Raw genomic sequence first — 20,083 nt, forward strand, 5'->3', positions numbered from 1 at the left:
GCAGGTGGTGGGCCCACTGGGGGATGGCCTCGCGTCTCTCGTTCGGGCTTGGCCCGGCCGGGTCCCGCGAGGAGCAGCCCGGCCACCAGGCGCTCTCCGACGAGTCCCGACCCCAGGCCTGGCTCCAGGGTGGGACCCCGGCTCCGCCGTACCGGGCGACGTCACGTGCCTCGATATTTTGTTCTTCATGAGGGGTTCTTGAACCATTCTTTGTCTGACCCATCACCTAGAACCTGTTTGCCATGGGAGACCCTACCAGGGGCATTTAGGCCCCAGACAACATAGCCTCTAGGATCATTTGAGCACTCAAACCCCTCCACCACGTTAAGGTGACGGTTCAATTTTATTGTGTTCCATTTTTATTCATATTTATTCTGCAATCCCACTTTAAAGAAAAATGGAATACATTATAAGAAGCCCAATAAAGCAGAAAAATACCATTGTGCTTAAATAACTCATCCTCTTGGGCGTTGATGTTTAGTAGCTCATGACATCTGTTGATGTTTACCTTGCAAACAATTTATTGTACCACTAAAAGCAGCCCAAGTACCACCAGTGGTACTTGTATCACAATCTTTGAGCCAAAAAGGAGCAGCCCAGTCCACATTACAGATCTTTCTAAAACTAAAGAAGAATTTCACTCATAGTTCACCTGAGAGTCAATTAGAGAGACAAGTGAAGAAGTAATAACATGATTCTACTGTGAAAAGCAATTTTGATACTTTAATATGTTTAAGAACATGACAAATACAACCACAGGATACATGTTCTAAGCAGCTTTCAGTTTTTTACAGTCATACATTTGTACAGTGTTTAAAAAAATTGTCCTGTTGTTAACTGACAAGTAAAAACTAAAATAAACTGCCAACATGCAATGCCTGAGTATCAATCATTGCCAGTTCCTCATCGTTCACCCACTCATCTTCCACCAGAGAATCAGCTGGTTTTGGTGCAGCAGTCTGTACAGGTTTTAAAGTGCTAGGTGTCCCAGACCTCCGAGGGGGGTTGAATGTTTTATTTACACAAGGTGAAACTACTGAGCCCAGGGGAGAAATAGGCGGTGGAGACGGGATGCGAGAAAGATAATCCAAAGCCCTTTTTCTTTTCAGGCTTTTAGGGTCTTTTTCTGCTGAAGATGTTGCTGCAGGAAGGTTACTGCTGACAGGTGTAAATGATCCAAGGCTTCTAACTGGTTTCTGAAAGGTCACCTGCATGAAACAATGTTTTCAGCTCTTAACAGGTATGAAGGTACATTTTATGAAGTTAGAAATACAAATTTCTATGTATTATATGAGACAGATCCACACAATGAAAAGCTGAATTGTGACAACAAAGCAAAATAATGCATGATTTTAAATTAGGTGTAACTAATATTCTTCAGAAGTCATCAAACCAGAAGATAGAGTTAACCTACCTATATTTTTTTCTCAGTATAAATACAGCTGTGATGTGAAGACCTTATAGTTTTGGGAAATAAACTGCAACACTGGAGACCCAGTAACACGGCAGACAGCTCAGGGATGAAATAATGAAGTCTAAAGCAAAGCTAGGTTATAGAAAAATATTCTAAGCTCTGTTCAATCCAACATCTAAAAATGGAGTATGGCACAACTTCACACTTACAAAACATGGCTGTCCACCTAAACTAAAAGGTGAGGCAAAAAGAGACTTAGAGAAGCAGCTAAGAGAGACTTGGTTAACTCTGGAGAAGTTGCAGAGATCATTAGCTCAGGTGGAGGGATCTGTCAACAATTAGTTGTGCAGTCCACAGAACTGACGCTTGTGGAACTGTAGCAAGAACAAATCCATCACTGAAATAAAGCCATGAGATCCTGTTGGCAGCTTGCCTTATGCCTGGTTCACACGACAGGATGTTCAAATTGTCAGCTGATTTTCTAAACCTGAGAGACCCCACATGTAAAGATAAAAAAAAAAAAAGATATAACACGTTTTGTCCTACAGTGTTTGGTGTCCAGCCACACCACACACAGATTTCACTCACAAAAATTCAGATTTTAGACAGGAACTCTCACAAAACCTCTCGAGATCAAACGTGAGTTCAGAGTAATTCACTTCCGTGTTTCTGTTATTTCTCTGTCTGATTGGCTACATGTCATGTTCAACAGGCCTTGGTGCTCATTTGTCCTCTGGGAAGACCCCACACAATAGGATATCAGGCCAAGGCAATCCAACCTCTTGAATATCCCCCATTTGAGATCTTAGCGATCCCGATGTCCTTCCGAGCACACTAGATCACTCTTAACACACCACACACGGCAAGAATATTTCATAAGATTGTCATAAGAGCCAAACCGATAATCAGGGCATGTTGGCAAAAATCAGCATAAAAATCCTGCCTTGTGAAGCAGCCATTAAGCTATGTTATGTGTGTTGAGAATAATTGCACAGTACCCTGAACACATCTTGCCGACTATGAAACATGGTGGGGGCAGCATCATGCTGTAAAAATCAACTCACACTTGTCTTTGAGTCTTGTCTTCTATCTGTTGCAGAGACTGGTGTTTGTGGTTGCAAAGATGGAGAGCAGACAGAGTTCATGCCATCAGACTTAACTATATGTGCCAGTTTTTCCTCAGCAGTTAGAAAGAAGTTGTCCTGACACTAAAAACACAAAAACATCAATGACATCAGAACAACTCGATACTTACAGGAAGCCGATGAAAATAACAAAGCTTGACAGATAAGATATTTTGAATGATCTGGGTGCAAGAACATCTACGGAAACGGGAAATAGTTTGTGAAGCATGTCAGCTTCAGTGGGGAAGTTTCTAGCACCGTACCTGGACTATGTTTTTGAGTTGGTAAAGGGATTCCTGTAGATGAATCTCCTTGGGGTTTGTAGAGAAGGCAGTCAGATCTCCAGCATACACAACAGGAGTGGGGTATATAGACTGGCCTCTGAGCTGCAGGTTGCTCAGTGCCAACAGGACACGTGGTTTTAGCACATCTTCAAGGCCGGCCTGAGACAAGCTGCAGAAACAGCGCACTTTCACAAAATTCAGTTTCCCATCAACCAAATAAAATGCAGGAGAGGAACCTGTGTACAGATATGCAGAACACCGTTCAGTAAACAATAAAGCCAAGAGCAAAAAAATTATGAACACACACACTAACCCTGTTGATCTATAACACTGATGACATATCCTATGAGATCAACATCTCCACACAGGGGCTTGAATTCCTCATTTTGAAGATCTACAAAGTTTGTGGAAACTCTTTGCTGGAAACGCGATGACAGCCATTCTTGGGACGCCTGAGTGCAAAATTTAGTCAACTGTTGGAAAATGCTCCCTTTATCAATATAAGGTATACATGGTCGTTGAGTCTTACCTGAAGTTCCTGGAACTGTGTTTTCTTTGTCCCGGTCAGCTGAACAGTTTCAACGCTGCTACGTTTTTTTCCATCAGACGCAACAAGGTTATACACTTTGAATCGACAACCTTCCTTCAGTAAAGACTGAAGATCTGAAGAAGGCCGCCAAAGATTTAACTGATAAACTACAAGAGAAACAAATGGAGCACGCAATAATAAGAGCAACTTAAGTGACAATTATAAGATATAAAACACCACAACAAAACAGACCACAGCTGGACTGGACTCTTGAGTCAGCAATGCAGAATCTCCATACAGGTGTCACGTCTCTTTTTGGACAGCTCTTTTCATTGTCCTCTGCCTCCAGGGCACGACGATATCTGTCCTGCAGCTCAGCCTGCTTCTTCTCCATCAGTGAACACCTGTAGGCACGAAGAGTCTCCAGCTGTTGTTCATTTAAATGAGTCTAAGACACAAATATAGACAATGTGTTAGAAATATTCATTAGAGAAGCAAACTAGAACATGTAAACTGAAGTTCACATTACCTCCAGGTCAGCAGGGTCATCTCCGACTGCTTCATACAATTCTTCCCCGTCCTGCAAGTTCTCAATATCCTGCTTGCTGATTGTTTGCCTTCTGCGCTGAGGTTTGATACTCCCTGAAGGTGAAAACTTGTTAAAGCTTCTCCATATTGACCTTTGCTATTACAAGTGGAATTTGGAGCTTTTACCTTCCTCCTCTTTTTCAAATTCAGCTTGAACCTTGGCAAACAGCATCTCTATTGCTTTTTGTTTGAGGCTGTTGAAGCGTCTCGCCTCCTTCTCTTCTGCCCGAGCAGACCGAAACACAACACCTCCATCTGATTTCCTCTCCATCCACTGGGAAAATAAAACAGATAGTCAGAAGGCTGAATGGCTATGGAGCCTCCATAAATATGACTGGGAATATACAAACACATTTATCTACACACCTGAATGGGGTAGCTTCTGAGTATGATAATATCAACACATCCAACTGGCCCACCATTACTATATAAGCAGGAGATCGGAAGCAGAAATGGTCGTGGATCTCTGTGAAATCCCAGCTTAGTGTCCCACCGTGCACGCCTAGTGCTATTGGCATATATCTAAAGAAACAGACAAACTCCATGATGTGTCGTTTCAGTGTGGAGAGAATGAAAAACCTGTAGCTTCCTCCTTTAGGTACCTTCAACATGAGAGAATCCGGTGCCTCCAAAGGGGAGCAAGCGTCTTGGGACCCCACCAGTTGAGCTCCATGGATTATCAATTTGCCACCAACAGCAAGCTGACCTTTGTGAAGCATTGCAGTCAAAGGTTCATCCAGCTGTGCTTTAATGGCATACCAACCATCTGTAAGCTGGATGACTGCAAATTGAGTTTCCACTTTGGTTTCAGCACTTTTTGGTGTCTTGGTGTAGCTGCGGCTGTGTACATTTAGGGAGTGACCTCTGGAGACGATCTCACAGACACACAGAACAAGAGTTTTGGCAGGTGTGTCGTCCCTTTCCATGATCTTCCTCAGAGCTGGCCTGCGGCTGTGGTCCACCTCTACATCATATCTAATAACATGAAAGCGTGAAATACTTCTCCAAACTCAGATTTAGAGATTTTTCTGACCAAATTCCACAACTCATTACACAACACAAACCTCAACAACTTCCAATGTGGGGCAATTTCACAGATTTTCTTTCCTGATATTTCACACTGCATACTATTTTGAAGAATATGGTGGTATTTTGTTAGTACAAATTCCCTCCAAAACAGAGGAGTTTCCATAATTTAAGACCCACATAAAGAAGGCCCGGTTAAAGAACCACAGGTGATTAACAATTTAAATTTGCCTGATTAGTACTTTTTATAACCAAATTTAAATATTCATGACTATTTTCATTATCGTGTAATAAAGAAGCTTTAATTTATACCAATAAACAAACTAATGTGTAGCAAAGTAGTTTTTATTATGATTAACTGATTACAACCTAGTTACTGTAAATGTATGTAGATGCAGAGACTACTTAAACGTACCTGTACTTCAGCTGTAGGAGAACCTGATCTGGGGTGAGGCAGAGGCTGCCAATCATTTCTGGAAAAGATTTTTCCATAGAAGCTTGCTTCCACACAATCCACTTGTAGTGATTGTACACCCACTGCTGGCTGATCAGTTTAGGATCTACACCAGAAGTGTCACATAATGCTCTGTGGAAAATAGTTCAGCACATTGAGCAAGCAGAGAGCAAAGATGGGAGGCTTTTCCCAATGTGACAATAAGTGTAAAACCAGTTTAATTTAATTAATACTTATAGAATTCCTCTTTTCCTGCTGTCCAGTCATTGCTGGGGATCAACCAGCCTCCATCAGCGAGCTGAACGCCACCTCCATCTGCTAATGATTCCTGTTTGACGAACTGCAGCAAATTGAAGCGAAACGATTCAGCGTTCCCACAGGTGATCTCTGGAACATGCTTATGGACTCCCCACTCATACAGCTGAAACAGAAGAACATATATGTTATGGGTTGTTGACAGCACACAATACAACTTGTAAGAAGGCTCAGGTGGTGTCTTGAGTTTTGGCCTTGCCTCTTGTGCAGAGTATCTTCCTGGGTTACGTCCATTTAATGCAACTTTTAATGGGATTCTCTCCACCCCTGAGGTTTTTGTCAGAAATAAGCTCCCAGGTAGCGGTCGAATGGTCTGGCGCTTCTTTTTCCTGATCCTCATGTCCTGCATATCCCGGGCCAGCTCAATGTTCTGAGTTATGTCTGTTAATAGAAATTTCATTATTCTACCAAGTAGAGCCTTGTAATTGGAGTTCAGTTAAAATTGTCACTATACCTTGGCTTCTAGAAAGCCTGTCATCCACAGGTAACATTTCCGTACAGCTGACTGGCCCCACATTTACGGGAACACTTTGATTAATCACAATATCAGTGACTGAAGAATTGACTAAAGGGATAACATCTGTAGAGCTGTGAGAGTTTTTAGTAAGTGGTGCATCTTTGTTGCTGTTAGACTCCAATAATAAGGAATGATGTTGCTTATTGGCCTCCTGTTGGTCAAGGGCCACCCCTTGTAGGACAACCCTTTGTTTTTTAAACGGTGGAACAAACGCAGGGGCTCTTTTGCGATCTTCGGCCTCTGGATTCTTAGGAATATCTCTCTTTGAGTTTTTGATAAACGGTGGAACAAATGCCGGCATCTTGGAAGGTGCGGATCTTCCACCTCCTGGGTCTGAATGATGTGTTTGTGTTGACCTTTGTAGTCTTGCGTCCACAAAGCTTTTTGCATCCCCGCAGAAAACAACAATACATCACAAGGTGCTGTTAAAAATCCATCAGCTATTTGAAAACACATCTTGAAACAACTCAAACAACTTACCTGTGTGGCCTTGTGACATTTGGATGATGAGAGGCACTGTACTTGAAAACTCCCCTGTCCATTAAACCTTAATAAAACAGGAAAAATGACATTCAAAATGTATAAAGATATTTTGTTTTAGACAACCAAAAGAAGCACAAGAGATTTACCATTTGGACAACTTTTTACAGGATGGAGTCCTGAACTTCTTGGACCATCAGTGGTTCTGGCAAACTCTTCCAGTAATCTTCTTTTAGAAGGGGGCTGAGCTACATTGAAATATTCCAAAAACAATCTTAGATATTTCCACAAGAGTGGAACAACAGCTTTGCAAAGATCATACCAAAGATTTTCAATTTAATGAACTACAAATAAGAAATTATATTCAATAACAGCAGTACTTTTTATTGAACCAAATATGTAGTCGAGTAATAAGAAATAAGTTTTTTCAAAATTTTAGAAAAAAAAAAAAAGAAAATCTGTTATAGCATAATGATTAAAATATAACAACTTATTTAGTTTAAAACAAAACTAAATAAAGATTTAAGGTGTAATACTGACCAGTTACATCTTCAGAACTTCTCCTTTTCCTCCTTTTGTCGTCTTCAGTAGATTTGCCGTTTGATTCTTGGTCTTCTGGCAGTTGGAAATGTTCTGCAGTCGTCAACAGAGTTCGGCCAACTAGAACTTCATCTTCTAGTAAGGCCTTTGTGCAATCCAAAGCTTCCTGGGCAAAAAACCTGTGCTGGGTTTCTGAGCAGCCAGTGAGGTTTAATGACTGAAGTTCTGGGTCTGAAGACTCATTTGTTCCTGTAACTTCAGATATCTTGATGCTGTTTTTAGTACTTAAATCACAAACCAACAAGCGTGACTTTACTTCCTCATGGCTGTCACTCCGGCTGTCTGCTACTGAAAGAAACGACTTAACTCCAGAGTGGTTCTTTCTATTTGCACTTGTTGGAGAAGACTTGAGGGTTGAGGTTCTTTCAGGATTTTTTACATTTGATAATTCTGGATTTACAGGAGTTTGTAGGTTTGCTGATCTTGAGAATGAATATTGGCCTTCCCCTTTAGCAGGCTCTCTCAAAAGATTTGCTTTCAAAAGGCTTTTCTCTGACACATGAACATTTTCTTCACCTGTGTGTGGAAGAGCGGCATTCAGACTGATGTAGCCAAAGAAAGTCTTTGCTTTCTGTAAGGCCTTAGATGAAAATGCCACAGGTTTACCGCTTGCTGCAAAAAACCCACCATTGGTGAGACCTGGATCTGTAACCGGAGGCTCAGAAAGTGGCAATGAAACACAAGTCCTATCCTCATCTGCCTTGTTTTCACTCAGCAGAAGTTTTGCTTTTGAGAGAGCTTCACATGAAACAGCAACTGTTTTCCCACTGGCTGTCTGAAATCCACCATTCAGCGCTGGCAAAGAGCTGCCTTTGTTTTGTTTTGCTTTGATGGAACCATTTTTAGGCTCTTCACAAATACTGCCCGTTTCCCTTTCATTTGGTTTGGACATGTTTCCCTTTATGCTGCCACTTTCATTAACAGGTATTTTGTTAGTTTGTTCTGATAATATTTTACAGTTACCTTCCAAGGTCCAGCCTTCCTCTTCTTTGAAAATGTCATCTGCATCTTGCATTGCTTTTGTTAAAGCTAAATCATCAAGCTCCTTAAAGAGGAATTTTGCCTTTTGAAGATTTTTCTGCGACACGTCAACTTTTTCTCCCCTTGCAGTTGTAAACCTACAACAGATTTTCTCAGTTTTGTTCTGACTGCCTTGTTTCCCATCAGTTTTCTTTGTTTGTGAAAAATCTGGGTCTTCTGCACTGAAAGTCATGTTACCAAAGAAGGATTTTGCCTTTTCAACAGCCTCAGTCGAAAGTGCTATTGGTTTACCACTGGCAGAATGAAACCCACCATTTCTGAGTGGAGGAGCAGTAGCCTTGAATTGTGACACAATTGCATTTGTTTTATCCTCAATTCCTTCAAACTCCCTTAAAACGGTTTCTGCTCTCTTTAGGGCTTCAGACAAAACAGCAAATCTTTTCCCACTGGCTGTCTGAAATTCACGGCCTGCTTGTGGTAAAATGTCTTCTCTTTGTTCCCCTTGTTTGTCTAAATCCCTGGAGCATCCAGCCTCCATAGAAATGTTTGACCTCATTTTGTCATCTGGATAACATTTTTCAACAGTGGCCCTTTTGCTCCCTCCCACGTTAACTTTACATTTTGTGTCCTTTCCCAACATTTCATTATTAATGCCCACATCACAGTCTGCGGAGAAAGCGTCTTCATCCTGTACCTCTTTGGTTAAAACCAGATCATCAAGTTCTTTAAAAAGGACTTTTGCCTTTTGAAGATTTTTCTGCAACACATCAACTTTTTCTCCTCTTGCAGTTGTAAAACCACAACATATTTTCTCTGTATTGTTAGTACTGTCTTGATTCTTGCTACTTATCCTTGTCTGTGAAATGTTTGGGTCCTCTGCACCAAGACTGATGTCACTGAAGAGAGACTTTGCTTTTCCAAGGGACTCTGATGAAGGTAGAACAGATTTACCACTGGCAGATTGAAATCCACCATTTCTGAGTGGAAGAGTAATCGCATTGGATTCCGGCGGTGCTGCATTTCTTTTCTCCTCGACTCCTACACACTCACCTAACAAGGTTTCTGCTCTCTTTAGAGCTTCAAATGACACATCAACTCTTCCCCCGCTGGCGGTCTTAAATCCATAGCTTACTTGAGGTAAAATGTTTTCTTTTTGTTGTTCTGTATCCCTGAAGCATCCTTTCCCAACCTCTTCAGAAATGTTTATTATAACCCTTTGAGCTGGAAAAGGTTTTTCAAGATGTTCCTTCTTGCTCACACTGTCCAACATTGCACTGTTGCTTCCCAGATCACAGTCAGTGAAGAGAGCATCTTCCTCTTGCATTGCTTTGGCTAAAACCAAATTATCAAATTCTTTCAAATGATCTTTCACTTTTAAAAGACTTTTCTGTGACACATGGTCCTTCACTCCATCTGCAGTTGTGAAATCACGGTTGTTTATAATCTCTGCAATACTTTGATACTTTTCATGTTTCTTATCCCTCCTTGCCGGAGCAGTTTCTGACACATTATCCATTTTCAAACTGATGTCACTGAATAATGCCTTTGCCTTCTCCCAGGCTTCAGATGACAACACGACAGGTTTACCACTGGCTGCAAAAAACCCGCCTTTCTTTAGAGCCGCTGATGAAATTGCACTTTTTGTCCTACTAACAGTTTGAAAACCACCATTATCTATTTTTGAGCTCTCATGGCATTTTGACGTCTTTTCTTTTTGATTAGGTTGATTGTTTATCTCCTCAGGGGTGTGGATCTGATTCAAAAGAGATTCAGCCTTCCTCATTGCAGCAGCAGACACGAAAACGTTCTTCCCAGAAGCTGTACAGAACCCATCACCTGGGCGCAATTCTTCGAAAGCAGACGAATCAATGCTCTTTGATGTGCGAAGCATAGAAAATGGCTTTGAAGTTGAAGATGGTTTTCCATCTTCATTCTTCAAAGCTGATGTAAACTTGCTGTCCATTTCCACTTCATCCAGATGTGGTCCTTTTGTGTGATGTGCGATCAGCCCTGCATTTACATCATCAAGCTTAGTACACCCAGCGCCTCTCTCTTTAGAAATGCTGACCTGCTGGCTTTTTAGGTTTGAAAAGCTTTTCTTGATTACAGCGCTTTCTGGCGGAGGCTGAGGAGCCTTTATGTTCTCATCTTCTTCATGCCCCATTACCTGACAGTCTTTAAAAAACGCATCTGCCTCTTGCATGAATCTAGCTGAAATGGAGATTCCTTTCCCACTTGCCATTCTGAATCCACTTTCACCCATTTTTGTGTCAGCTTCATTCTTTTTCAAACCTTTGGTGTCATGCTTATCTCCAAAAATTATGACATGTTTACTTGAACAGACAACTCCTAATTTGGAAAAGCAATTCTCAAAGTTATTCCCTACATCACAGCTTTCTTTGAGGTTGAAAGCTGAATCCTTCTTGCACATGTCAGAACCCACGTTACATTTCTGTTCTGTTTTGGCAGCATTCTCCTTGTTCTGCTTAACAGATGGTTTCTGATCTGTCAAGTTATTCTCCAGATCTGCAAACAAAGCTCTTGCTTTGCTCAGACATGTTTTAGAGACTTTCAAAACATTTCCCTCTGCCTTCCTAAAAGCCTCACCATGCATCACAGTACTGTTGTTCTCCAGCTCGCTAGTATCCTTATTGCCTGGAAGAATATTTGGTTCACCTAACTTTAGACATTTCCTGTCTTCAGAAATGTTCTCCGACAACGAATCTAAAGAAGCTGACACTGACATTTCTGTGTATTTATTCATGCCATTTGTTCTGTTTTCTACAACTGAGGGTATTTTTTCACTCATAACAGTGACTTCTGGATGCTTTCCACTATCTGAACCAGAGTCTTCTTTTTTATCTTGATGGTTTTGTATATTTTTTGCAGGTTTGTATTGTGTAAATTCAAACTGGCTGTCTGCCTCTTCTAAGAGAGAGCAAAGTTCTGTCACGTCAGCTTTTTCTGAGGCTGTTAATTGGGAACTAATATGTTTAAATGACTTCCCATCATAGGGTGGTGGGTTTGAGTTAGTTGGTGAATTTTTCATTGTTTCAGGACTAAAGTTACTATTATCATTAATGGCATGGTTGGTTTTGGTGCCATGGTCACGAAAAGTCTTTTTATCTTCAGTCTCTTCAAAAAGACGCTTGGCTCTCTCCAGGTTGGCGAGGGAAATGCGTATGCCTTTATTTGAAGCGGTTTTGAATCCTGATGCATTGGAGGATGGAAGAGAAACAGGAGTTCTTTCTGGCTGACCACACTTACTGTCATCAGCAGTTTTCTCTCTACACCACGACTGCCTTGTTGATGTGCTCTCTATGTGCAACTGGATTTCTTTTCCATGGTCCGGAGTCTGCCCTTTGCTAGATCTCTGCCGAGGCAGTTCAGTGTCAACTTTTACTTTTCCACTTCCATTTGTTGATGGAAAATGATGCTCATCGGTTTTGAAGCCCAACAAAGGTCGGCCTCTGCCAACATTCTCTAAGTGAGGAAGACCAAATGACAAGGAAGTCATATGAGTGACGTCTGCTACACCAGTCTGGAAACCGCTGTCAAACATTGTGCCTTCACCGATTGAGCAAGGTTGACAACTAGTAGTCATGTGCCTGTTGTTACAGATGCTACTGCAGGCATTGGGAAGGTTTTCTTGCTTTGCTTTCTGTTTTGCTTGTTTCATAGCAGATAGACAAGCTGCAGGAGAGAAGTTACTTTGAGTGTCATCTGCAATTTTTAAGTCAGGCATTTGGTTGAATTCCTGTGCAAAATCTCTGCAAAGTTGAGACATGTCGATATCCTGAAGTTTTGTGCCTACAGAGGAAGTTATGGTTTCTCCTACTAGTTCTCTTTGATTTTCAGTCCTCTGACACTCTGCTTTAGCTGGGGTGACCTGCAATGACTCAGTGTTCACTTCTTGTTCTAAGTGAAAGCATGCACAAAACAAAAAAAAGAACAATTAGTTACAGTATAAAATGCAACATTTTGTAATATGGCTTTGTGTATATTTGCCTCTTCGCTAACTCGTACCTCCATTTCGCATCAACGTACAACCATTTGGTCTCGTTTTACTTCCATTTGGTACCCCTTTATTAATCACTGCCCTCATCTAGATTTCTTCTGCTTTGCTTTTCTTCTCAGATTAAAATGTTTCAGATCGTTAAACTAATTTTAATATCAGACAAAAAGAACCTGAGAAAATGCAAGATGCAGCTTTTTAAGAATGATTTCATTTATTAAGGAAAAAAGTTATCCTAAACAAGGTCACATGTGAATATATAACCCCTACCCACATTTTTTGCTTCAACTTCACCAGATACACTTTTATCTCTATTTTAGTCATTCAGTCACATTTCCTTGCAGAAGACTAAGATGAATGTAGAAATGTATTTAAAATCAAAGCAGACACATGTATGAAATGGTGCATTCTCAGTGGGACACATCCACATGGTAGACGGCTATATTTCGTACCTGAAAACTTTGGGTACAAAAGCAACAGATACTGCAAAGGTACTAAATAGCGAAGAGGCAAAATGACCAGCATGGACATAGAATCTATCATATTTTTACACATAAACTTTAAACTAAATGTGTTACCACAATCTGAGGGCTTTGGTGAGGGACCCGTCTTCTGGAACTCAGAGTCTTGGCTTTCAACTTGTGACTTTGTAGCTGCAACGATGTAAACAAATGTTCTCTTTTTCCTAATAAATCCAGAGTCTGTGATGTTCGATGATGGTCCGGGGAGCCGGACAGAATCCGTGTCACCTTGCAGTGTTTTACTGCTACCCACAGAACAAGATGAGATTTCAGATAAACTTAAAGGGGACCATTGGCTGATTGCTGTATCTCCAGTTTTAACCAATGGGGTTGAAGGTAATCCACCAGACTCCAGATTAGCAGCTGCCACATCACTGCATCCACCATTGTCTGCTTCTGAGAGATCTTCACGGCTGCAAACGGCTACATTTGTCAGCATTATTTGCTTACGTTTAACTCTGTCAGGTTTCACTTTTCTCAGAGCCAAACTGCTGTTAACAAAGAAATCAGACGGAGCATTTTTAGGTCCATCTGCCCTACAAACTTCTTCTCCTTCAGCGGCATCTGGGACTTTCTGTTGCCAATGACTTTCACTCTTCAATGGAGAGTCAGGGCAGCCACTCGCCACAGGAAAAACAGCACCTATTGATTATGGCACAACCAACAAGTGTTATAATGAGGACGTGCCCCTGTGCAACCAAATTTCAATGAGGCTTAGAAAATCCATACTTATTTTTAATTTTAAAATAACTAAAATAATTAATAACTTGTGGGCACATTGTGGAATAAAACAAGTCATTACCTTGGGAACTAGAAGACACGGTGCTTTTTTTCGGTGTCTTAAGTGAGAAATTTGAAAGTGAAGGGAAAAGCTTCCGTACAAACTTGAAAGTAAAGAGGAGAAAAATGATTCAGAAGTAATACAACCAAATTCAACCCAACATGGTATTATTAACATGAAGGTAATCTCTTTTGGTTGCCATTTTCTCATGTGGGAAATAATATTTTAGAGACTTTCAAAACATTTCCCTCTGCCATCCTAAAGGCTTACCACACATTAAAGTACTGTTGTTCTCCAGCTCGCTAGTATCCTCAGCTAAAGGAAGAATAGTTGGTTCACCTAGCTTTAGATATTTCCTGACTTCAAAAATGTTCACTGACAAAGAATATAAAGAAGAATTTCCTTTTTCAGCAAATTTCAGACTGACAGGGATGAAAGAGACAGCTGTGCCTCTGAGCTTAGGGTTTTCATTCAGATGGCTACTAAACCTAAGACAATGTTACTGTATGAATCTTGTATGAGTTTTTTTTTCTTGATATTTGAAGACCGTCTGCACAGTGCAATAAACACAACAAGATCATTACCAGCATGCAAGGAGATTTAAAGAGTCATTGCAGCAGATGCCTCACGTGCAACTATGCATTAGAGGTTACAGCACCCCAGATTAAAAAGATTTTTTATTCAAAGTGATCAGAGGCCGTTAAGTTGATTTCTTATTACAAGGCTGGTCATTTGGTTTTCCCAGCCAGACTTATCAAGGTTTGAGTGTTATTACACCAAAATTCACAAGGAAATGCAGGGTTTCATAAATCACAAATTGTCTCTCAATCATTTCTGTGACCAAATTTACAGCAGCTTCCAAAGGCTCCTTGAATGCTTACCTTTTCAGTGGTTAGATATTATGATTTACAATAACCAATCTGTTAGACAGTGTATTTATAGTAGTGCTAATGCTGTGTAAGTGAACTATGCAGAGTACTCACAACAACATTTCTGTCTCCAGTAACACTCACTGGGCAGGGACTCTCATCATTTTTAGCTGCAAAAATAAAAAAAACATCAACAAAATGTTTCATTTTCCATAAATATAGAGTAATACTTGCCAAATGTTTCAGCAACTCACATAAAATCAGGGTAGATGGCAATGCTGGTGGTGTATTCAGAGAACTGGTCCAAGAAATATCAGGATTGATCTGTGCACCGAGACTTTCAGAAATATGCTTGTCATAGCGGGCCTGTTTCAATCAGAGAACAAAAACCAGAAAGCAAAACTTTTTATTACCCATTCATTACATTAGATTAAAATAACACTAATGCTTAAAAATAGAAAATCAGTTTCAGATTGAATATACTTACTGAGGCTTTTGGGGTATCAAGAACATCTGCAATAATCAAACAAGTAAGGTAAAGAAATCAATCAAATGTGCTTAATTCCTTAGTTTATACAGGTCCTTCTCAAAATATTAGCATATTGTGATAAAGTTCATTATTTTCCATAATGTCATGATGAAAATTTAACATTCATATATTTTAGATTCATTGCACACTAACTGAAATATTTCAGGTCTTTTATTGTCTTAATATGGATGATTTTGGCATACAGCTCATGAAAACCCAAAATTCCTATCTCACAAAATTAGCATATCATTAAAAGGGTCTCTAAATGAGCTATGAACCTAATCATCTGAATCAACGAGTTAACTCTAAACACCTGCAAAAGATTCCTGAGGCCTTTAAAACTCCCAGCCTGGTTCATCACTCAAAACCCCAATCATGGGTAAGACTGCCGACCTGACTGCTGTCCAGAAGGCCACTATTGACACCCTCAAGCAAGAGGGTAAGACACAGAAAGAAATTTCTGAACGAATAGGCTGTTCCCAGAGTGCTGTATCAAGGCACCTCAGTGGGAAGTCTGTGGGAAGGAAAAAGTGTGGCAGAAAACGCTGCACAACGATAAGAGGTGACCGGACCCTGAGGAAGATTGTGGAGAAGGGCCGATTCCAGACCTTGGGGGACCTGCGGAAGCAGTGGACTGAGTCTGGAGTAGAAACATCCAGAGCCACCGTGCACAGGCGTGTGCAGGAAATGGGCTACAGGTGCAGCATTCCCCAGACCTGGGCTACAGAGAAGCAGCACTGGACTGTTGCTCAGTGGTCCAAAGTACTTTTTTCGGATGAAAGCAAATTCTGCATGTCATTCGGAAATCAAGGTGCCAGAGTCTGGAGGAAGACTGGGGAGAAGGAAATGCCAAAATGCCAGAAGTCCAGTGTCAAGTACCCACAGTCAGTGATGGTCTGGGGTGCCGTGTCAGCTGCTGGTGCTGATCCACTGTGTTTTATCAAGGGCAGGGTCAATGCAGCTAGCTATCAGGAGATTTTGGAGCACTTCATGCTTCCATTTGCTGAGAAGCTTTATGGAGATGAAGATTTCATTTTTCAGCACGACCTGGCACCTGCTCACAGTGCCAAAACCACTGGTAAATGGTTTACTGACCATGGTATCACTGTGCTCAATTGGCCTGCCAACTCTCCTGACCTGAACCCCATAGAGAATCTGTGGGATATTGTGAAGAGAACGTTGAGAGACTCAAGACCCAACACTCTGGATGAGCTAAAGGCCGCTATCGAAGCATCCTGGGCCTCCATAAGACCTCAGCAGTGCCACAGGCTGATTGCCTCCATGCCACGCCGCATTGAAGCAGTCATTTCTGCCAAAAGATTCCCGACCAAGTATTGAGTGCATAACTGTACATGATTATTTGAAGGTTGACGTTTTTTGTATTAAAAACACTTTTCTTTTATTGGTCGAATGAAATATGCTAATTTTGTGAGATAGGAATTTTGGGTTTTCATGAGCTGTATGTCACAATCATCCGTATTAAGACAATAAAAGACCTGAAATATTTCAGTTAGTGTGTAATGAATCTAAAATATATGAATGTTAAATTTTCATCGTGACATTATGGAAAATAATGAACTTTATCACAATATGCTAATATTTTGAGAAGGACCTGTACAAGTCAGAAAGATGAGGATCAAATAGATTATCAGCTTACCAAATCTCTCCTCACTTTGAGGTAGGACACATTTTATGCCTGAGACACTATGAAACAAAACAGATATAAGGGAAATTAAAAAAAAACTAAAAAAAACAAAAGTATACATATAATAAGACAGAAATGGCTCCTTAAAACCCCGTCAGTTATAGCATGAAGCAATAAATCTTATGTTTTACTCACCTATGTTTTGACACCTGAAACAAACAAGGACTTTGCGTTGCCGTCCATGGTAGTGTTTCTTTTTCTAAGATGAATGAGAACGATACAAAGTTTTGAGGTGTTTAACTTTATAAAGATTTAAATTACGGCAGCTTCTAACAATTAATTTAAACTAAACAGTCTGAATTATTTAAACATTTGGGCACAAACAGTACCTTGTGCAGCTGTGAACGACGGCTCATCCTCAGTGTCAGACGACACAATTCGCCTGTGTCTGAAAACTTTAGGGGTTGAAAACAGTTGGCTTTCTGTTGCCGGCTTCTCCACAGGAGCTTTGAAATTACCCTCTTGATTAGCGCACAGGTCATCATTATCCAAGACATTCCCTTCATCAAGAGAAGCTTGGGCTGTCAGTTCCTCAAACCAGTTTGGGTCCAACGGGCCCAGCTCTAAAATGATGAAGCGCAAGAAAAAATTAAAATACATTTTTATTGTTTAGACATACCATGACTTTATGGGATGTTCACAAAAAGCATACTGCGGTAATTGTGCTACTACAATTTACACTGCAGTAGACCTGCAATCGTAACAAAGTTCTTGACCAAATAATTCATAGCTTACATAATGATATGCAAGTTAATATATTCAAACATTTTTTTAAAACATTTCTTTTAACAGTTTAATTATTGTAAAACTCACACGGATTCAATACAAACTATAATATTAACTTACCGTATGTTAATTTTGATGATAATGACTTACAGCTAATAAAAAATAAAACACAAAATACTACATAACGTCAATGAAACAGATTTTTAAAAGAGAAATGTAGTAATGCCATGTTGTTGTTTACACAATTATGGAGAAGATTTATTGACAAGGAAGGTAAGCAACAAAAGGTCATGGCTAAAGCATCTGGCTTTTCAGAGTGCTGCAGTTAAGCATGTCAACGGAGTGGAAGGTAAAAGTGTGGTAGCAAAAAGGCAAACAAGCAAAAAGGATGACCACAGCCTTGAGAGGGTTGCAAAGCAAAGCTCAGTCATGATTTTGGGGGATATTAACAGCCAACAGCAGGGGTCAGAGCTTCAAGAGCCACCACACACAGACATATCCAGTACATGTGCTACAATTGTCACATTCCTTGTGTTAATAAACCACTCCCGAACCAGAGACATCAGAGGTATTTTACCTGGACTAACAAGACTTTTTTAGTTCAACCTTTATTATACTTGAATATTCCCATTCCGGTAGAAAATGAAATCTGTATTTCACATAATACATCCCTCTATTGACAAGCTTTAAGTGAAATACTGATTTAATTTTCAAGCAGCTGCCAACAGTACCAAAATTACCAGTGTTTGCTTTAATGACCTTGGTGAGCATAACAAATTTGATTTTTGTATTAAAAATACGAGTTTTAATTTGACTTATATAACATTCTATTTCTCTGGAAAACTACAGTTTTAATTTTCAATAGTAGTAAGTCATAAAAATGAAAAAAATACAAAAATTAAACTGACGTTTTTACACAAACAAGCGCTGAAAATATGTAGCCAATGAAGCTCCTTGAAAATGTATTTTAAGAGTTTTACTTTTAGATTAAATTACTGAAATAAGTAAACTTTCCAATGCTATTTTAATTTATTAAGATGGACCTATATTTGATGCATGAACAGAGGATTAAAACATATAATAATATGCTTAAATCTGAAGCTATATCTGTTGAATGCTGACTTACCTTTCCAGATTTCATCTTTAAAGCCGTCATACATGTTGTTTATGAAAAAATCCATTCCACGTCAGTCAGACAACGCGTAAAGTTTGTTATATAGCGCACCTAGGAAGGGAAGGAGGCAATGGCAGCCTATGTTAAAGACAGAAAACACATTAGGACACTAATTTTACGACTTAATGAAGGGATACATAATCTAAGGCTCCAAAGGTTTTTCAGAAAGAGAGTAGCCTCCAATTACAATACAACCAAAACAACTTCAATCTTCATACTTTAGATATTTAAGCCAAAAGACGAATTAGATAAGGGTTGTCTCTAAGCAATAAAAAATGTCTTAACTTACTGAAAAACTTTAGTGACCATGCAAGCTGCTAACCATTAAAAAGAAACCAGACGGTAAAACAGAGTTAGTAATAAAAACATAAAAAAACTTACCATCACGAACTAGTAATGCTGCGGTAAAACTCCAAACCAAATGTTGATAACAGTCCGCAAAACGTAGCGAAAAACAATTCAGAAATAAAAGCTAGCAGTTCGCTAGTTGTTACGTTTACGTAGCAAAACACAAAACTCGCGCGCGGCATGTCGGAAGTCATGTAGATTTCAGAATAAGAGCCGGGAATTAGAACGTGCATTTTTTTAATTTAGGACAAAAAACCCAGTAATACATAAGTCAATATAATATAAGAACATATTCAGTTTGTAAGCTTAGTTTTAGTCATATCATATTTATCCCCTTTTTGAGGAGTGCTGACATTAAGAAGCTGCTTCAAAAAATACAAATTTTAGAACTGTCAACATCACAGCTTTCTTTGAAATGCAACCACGCAATTCCTTGAGCATTACTCAAGGAATTTCCCTCTTGTGAAATACATGTATAAGATAAGAGTGATTGATTTTGCGAGCGACAGCAAAAGTATTGCGTAGGGACGCAAAAGAAAAAAAAATCCAAGTAGGGGTCTCTGCAGACGAAGTGGGCGTTTCTCAATCAGGGCGTTTCTCAACCACCAATCCTGATTGGACGAACGAAATCAAGCGCAAATCAAGCGCAGCACATGATTTGACGAGCATATGGGCGTAACTCAACCGCAACATATGATTGGACGACCCTTTGTGGGCGTAACTCAACCGCAACATATGATTGGACGATAACAGGAAGTTATGTTTTTTTTTTTTATTGACGTTTGCGACTGGAGTTTATTTTCTACTTATAATCTTCGATAACCTCCTTTTTTTTTTTTTTTTACATTGAATCTGTTTGAATAAAATAAAATAAGAAAATAAACAAAAGGGTCTCTCTACGGATTTCAGTCGTTTATTCCCTGGCATTGGACTTTTATTTATTTGTTTATTTTCATAAAGTTGATCTTTTAATAATCAACGGTATTGATTTTTCAGAGATACTGTGAGGGCTAAAAGTGCATATTGGGACAAAATGATTGATACCCTGCTATTATTTTCTAAAATAATATCCATTTTGGGCCTGAAAATAATGTGAAACTCAC

At 39.8% G+C, this 20,083-nt stretch overlaps 1 protein-coding gene across 1 annotated transcript; it reads right to left on the reverse strand.

Annotated features, from left to right (window-relative positions):
* Positions 1–703: 703 nt before the first annotated feature.
* On the reverse strand, positions 704–19,167 carry brca2 (BRCA2 DNA repair associated). Its single transcript, XM_047392340.1, has 27 exons — positions 19,014–19,167; positions 18,585–18,683; positions 17,062–17,295; positions 16,868–16,931; positions 16,685–16,731; positions 14,986–15,011; positions 14,753–14,864; positions 14,613–14,668; positions 13,651–13,732; positions 12,906–13,490; positions 7,272–12,230; positions 6,881–6,979; positions 6,732–6,798; positions 6,189–6,631; positions 5,934–6,115; positions 5,653–5,840; positions 5,381–5,551; positions 4,542–4,914; positions 4,306–4,461; positions 4,066–4,213; positions 3,881–3,993; positions 3,604–3,799; positions 3,352–3,518; positions 3,136–3,274; positions 2,802–3,058; positions 2,479–2,622; positions 704–1,208 (listed from the first exon to the last, which is right to left on the reverse strand). Exons 2-27 carry the CDS (start codon positions 18,637–18,639, stop codon positions 852–854), a joined length of 9,420 nt encoding a protein of 3,139 aa, XP_047248296.1. The 5' UTR covers positions 18,640–18,683; positions 19,014–19,167; the 3' UTR covers positions 704–851.
* Positions 19,168–20,083: the final 916 nt, after the last annotated feature.

Source organism: Girardinichthys multiradiatus, chromosome 18, assembly GCF_021462225.1.
Source record: "Girardinichthys multiradiatus isolate DD_20200921_A chromosome 18, DD_fGirMul_XY1, whole genome shotgun sequence".
Lineage (NCBI taxonomy): Eukaryota > Metazoa > Chordata > Actinopteri > Cyprinodontiformes > Goodeidae > Girardinichthys > Girardinichthys multiradiatus.

Bases quoted from the DNA above. Each gene is read 5' to 3' on its own strand.
- brca2 (XM_047392340.1), bottom strand. From the start codon at position 18,639: ATGGATTTTTTCATAAACAACATGTATGACGGCTTTAAAGATGAAATC. The intron at 13,733-14,612 runs GTGAGTACTCTG...TTTACTTTCAAG, and splicing joins CTGGAGACAGAAATGTTGTT to TTTGTACGGAAGCTTTTCCC. The intron at 5,552-5,652 runs GTATTAATTAAA...TATTTTCCACAG, and splicing joins GGAAAAGAGGAATTCTATAA to AGCATTATGTGACACTTCTG.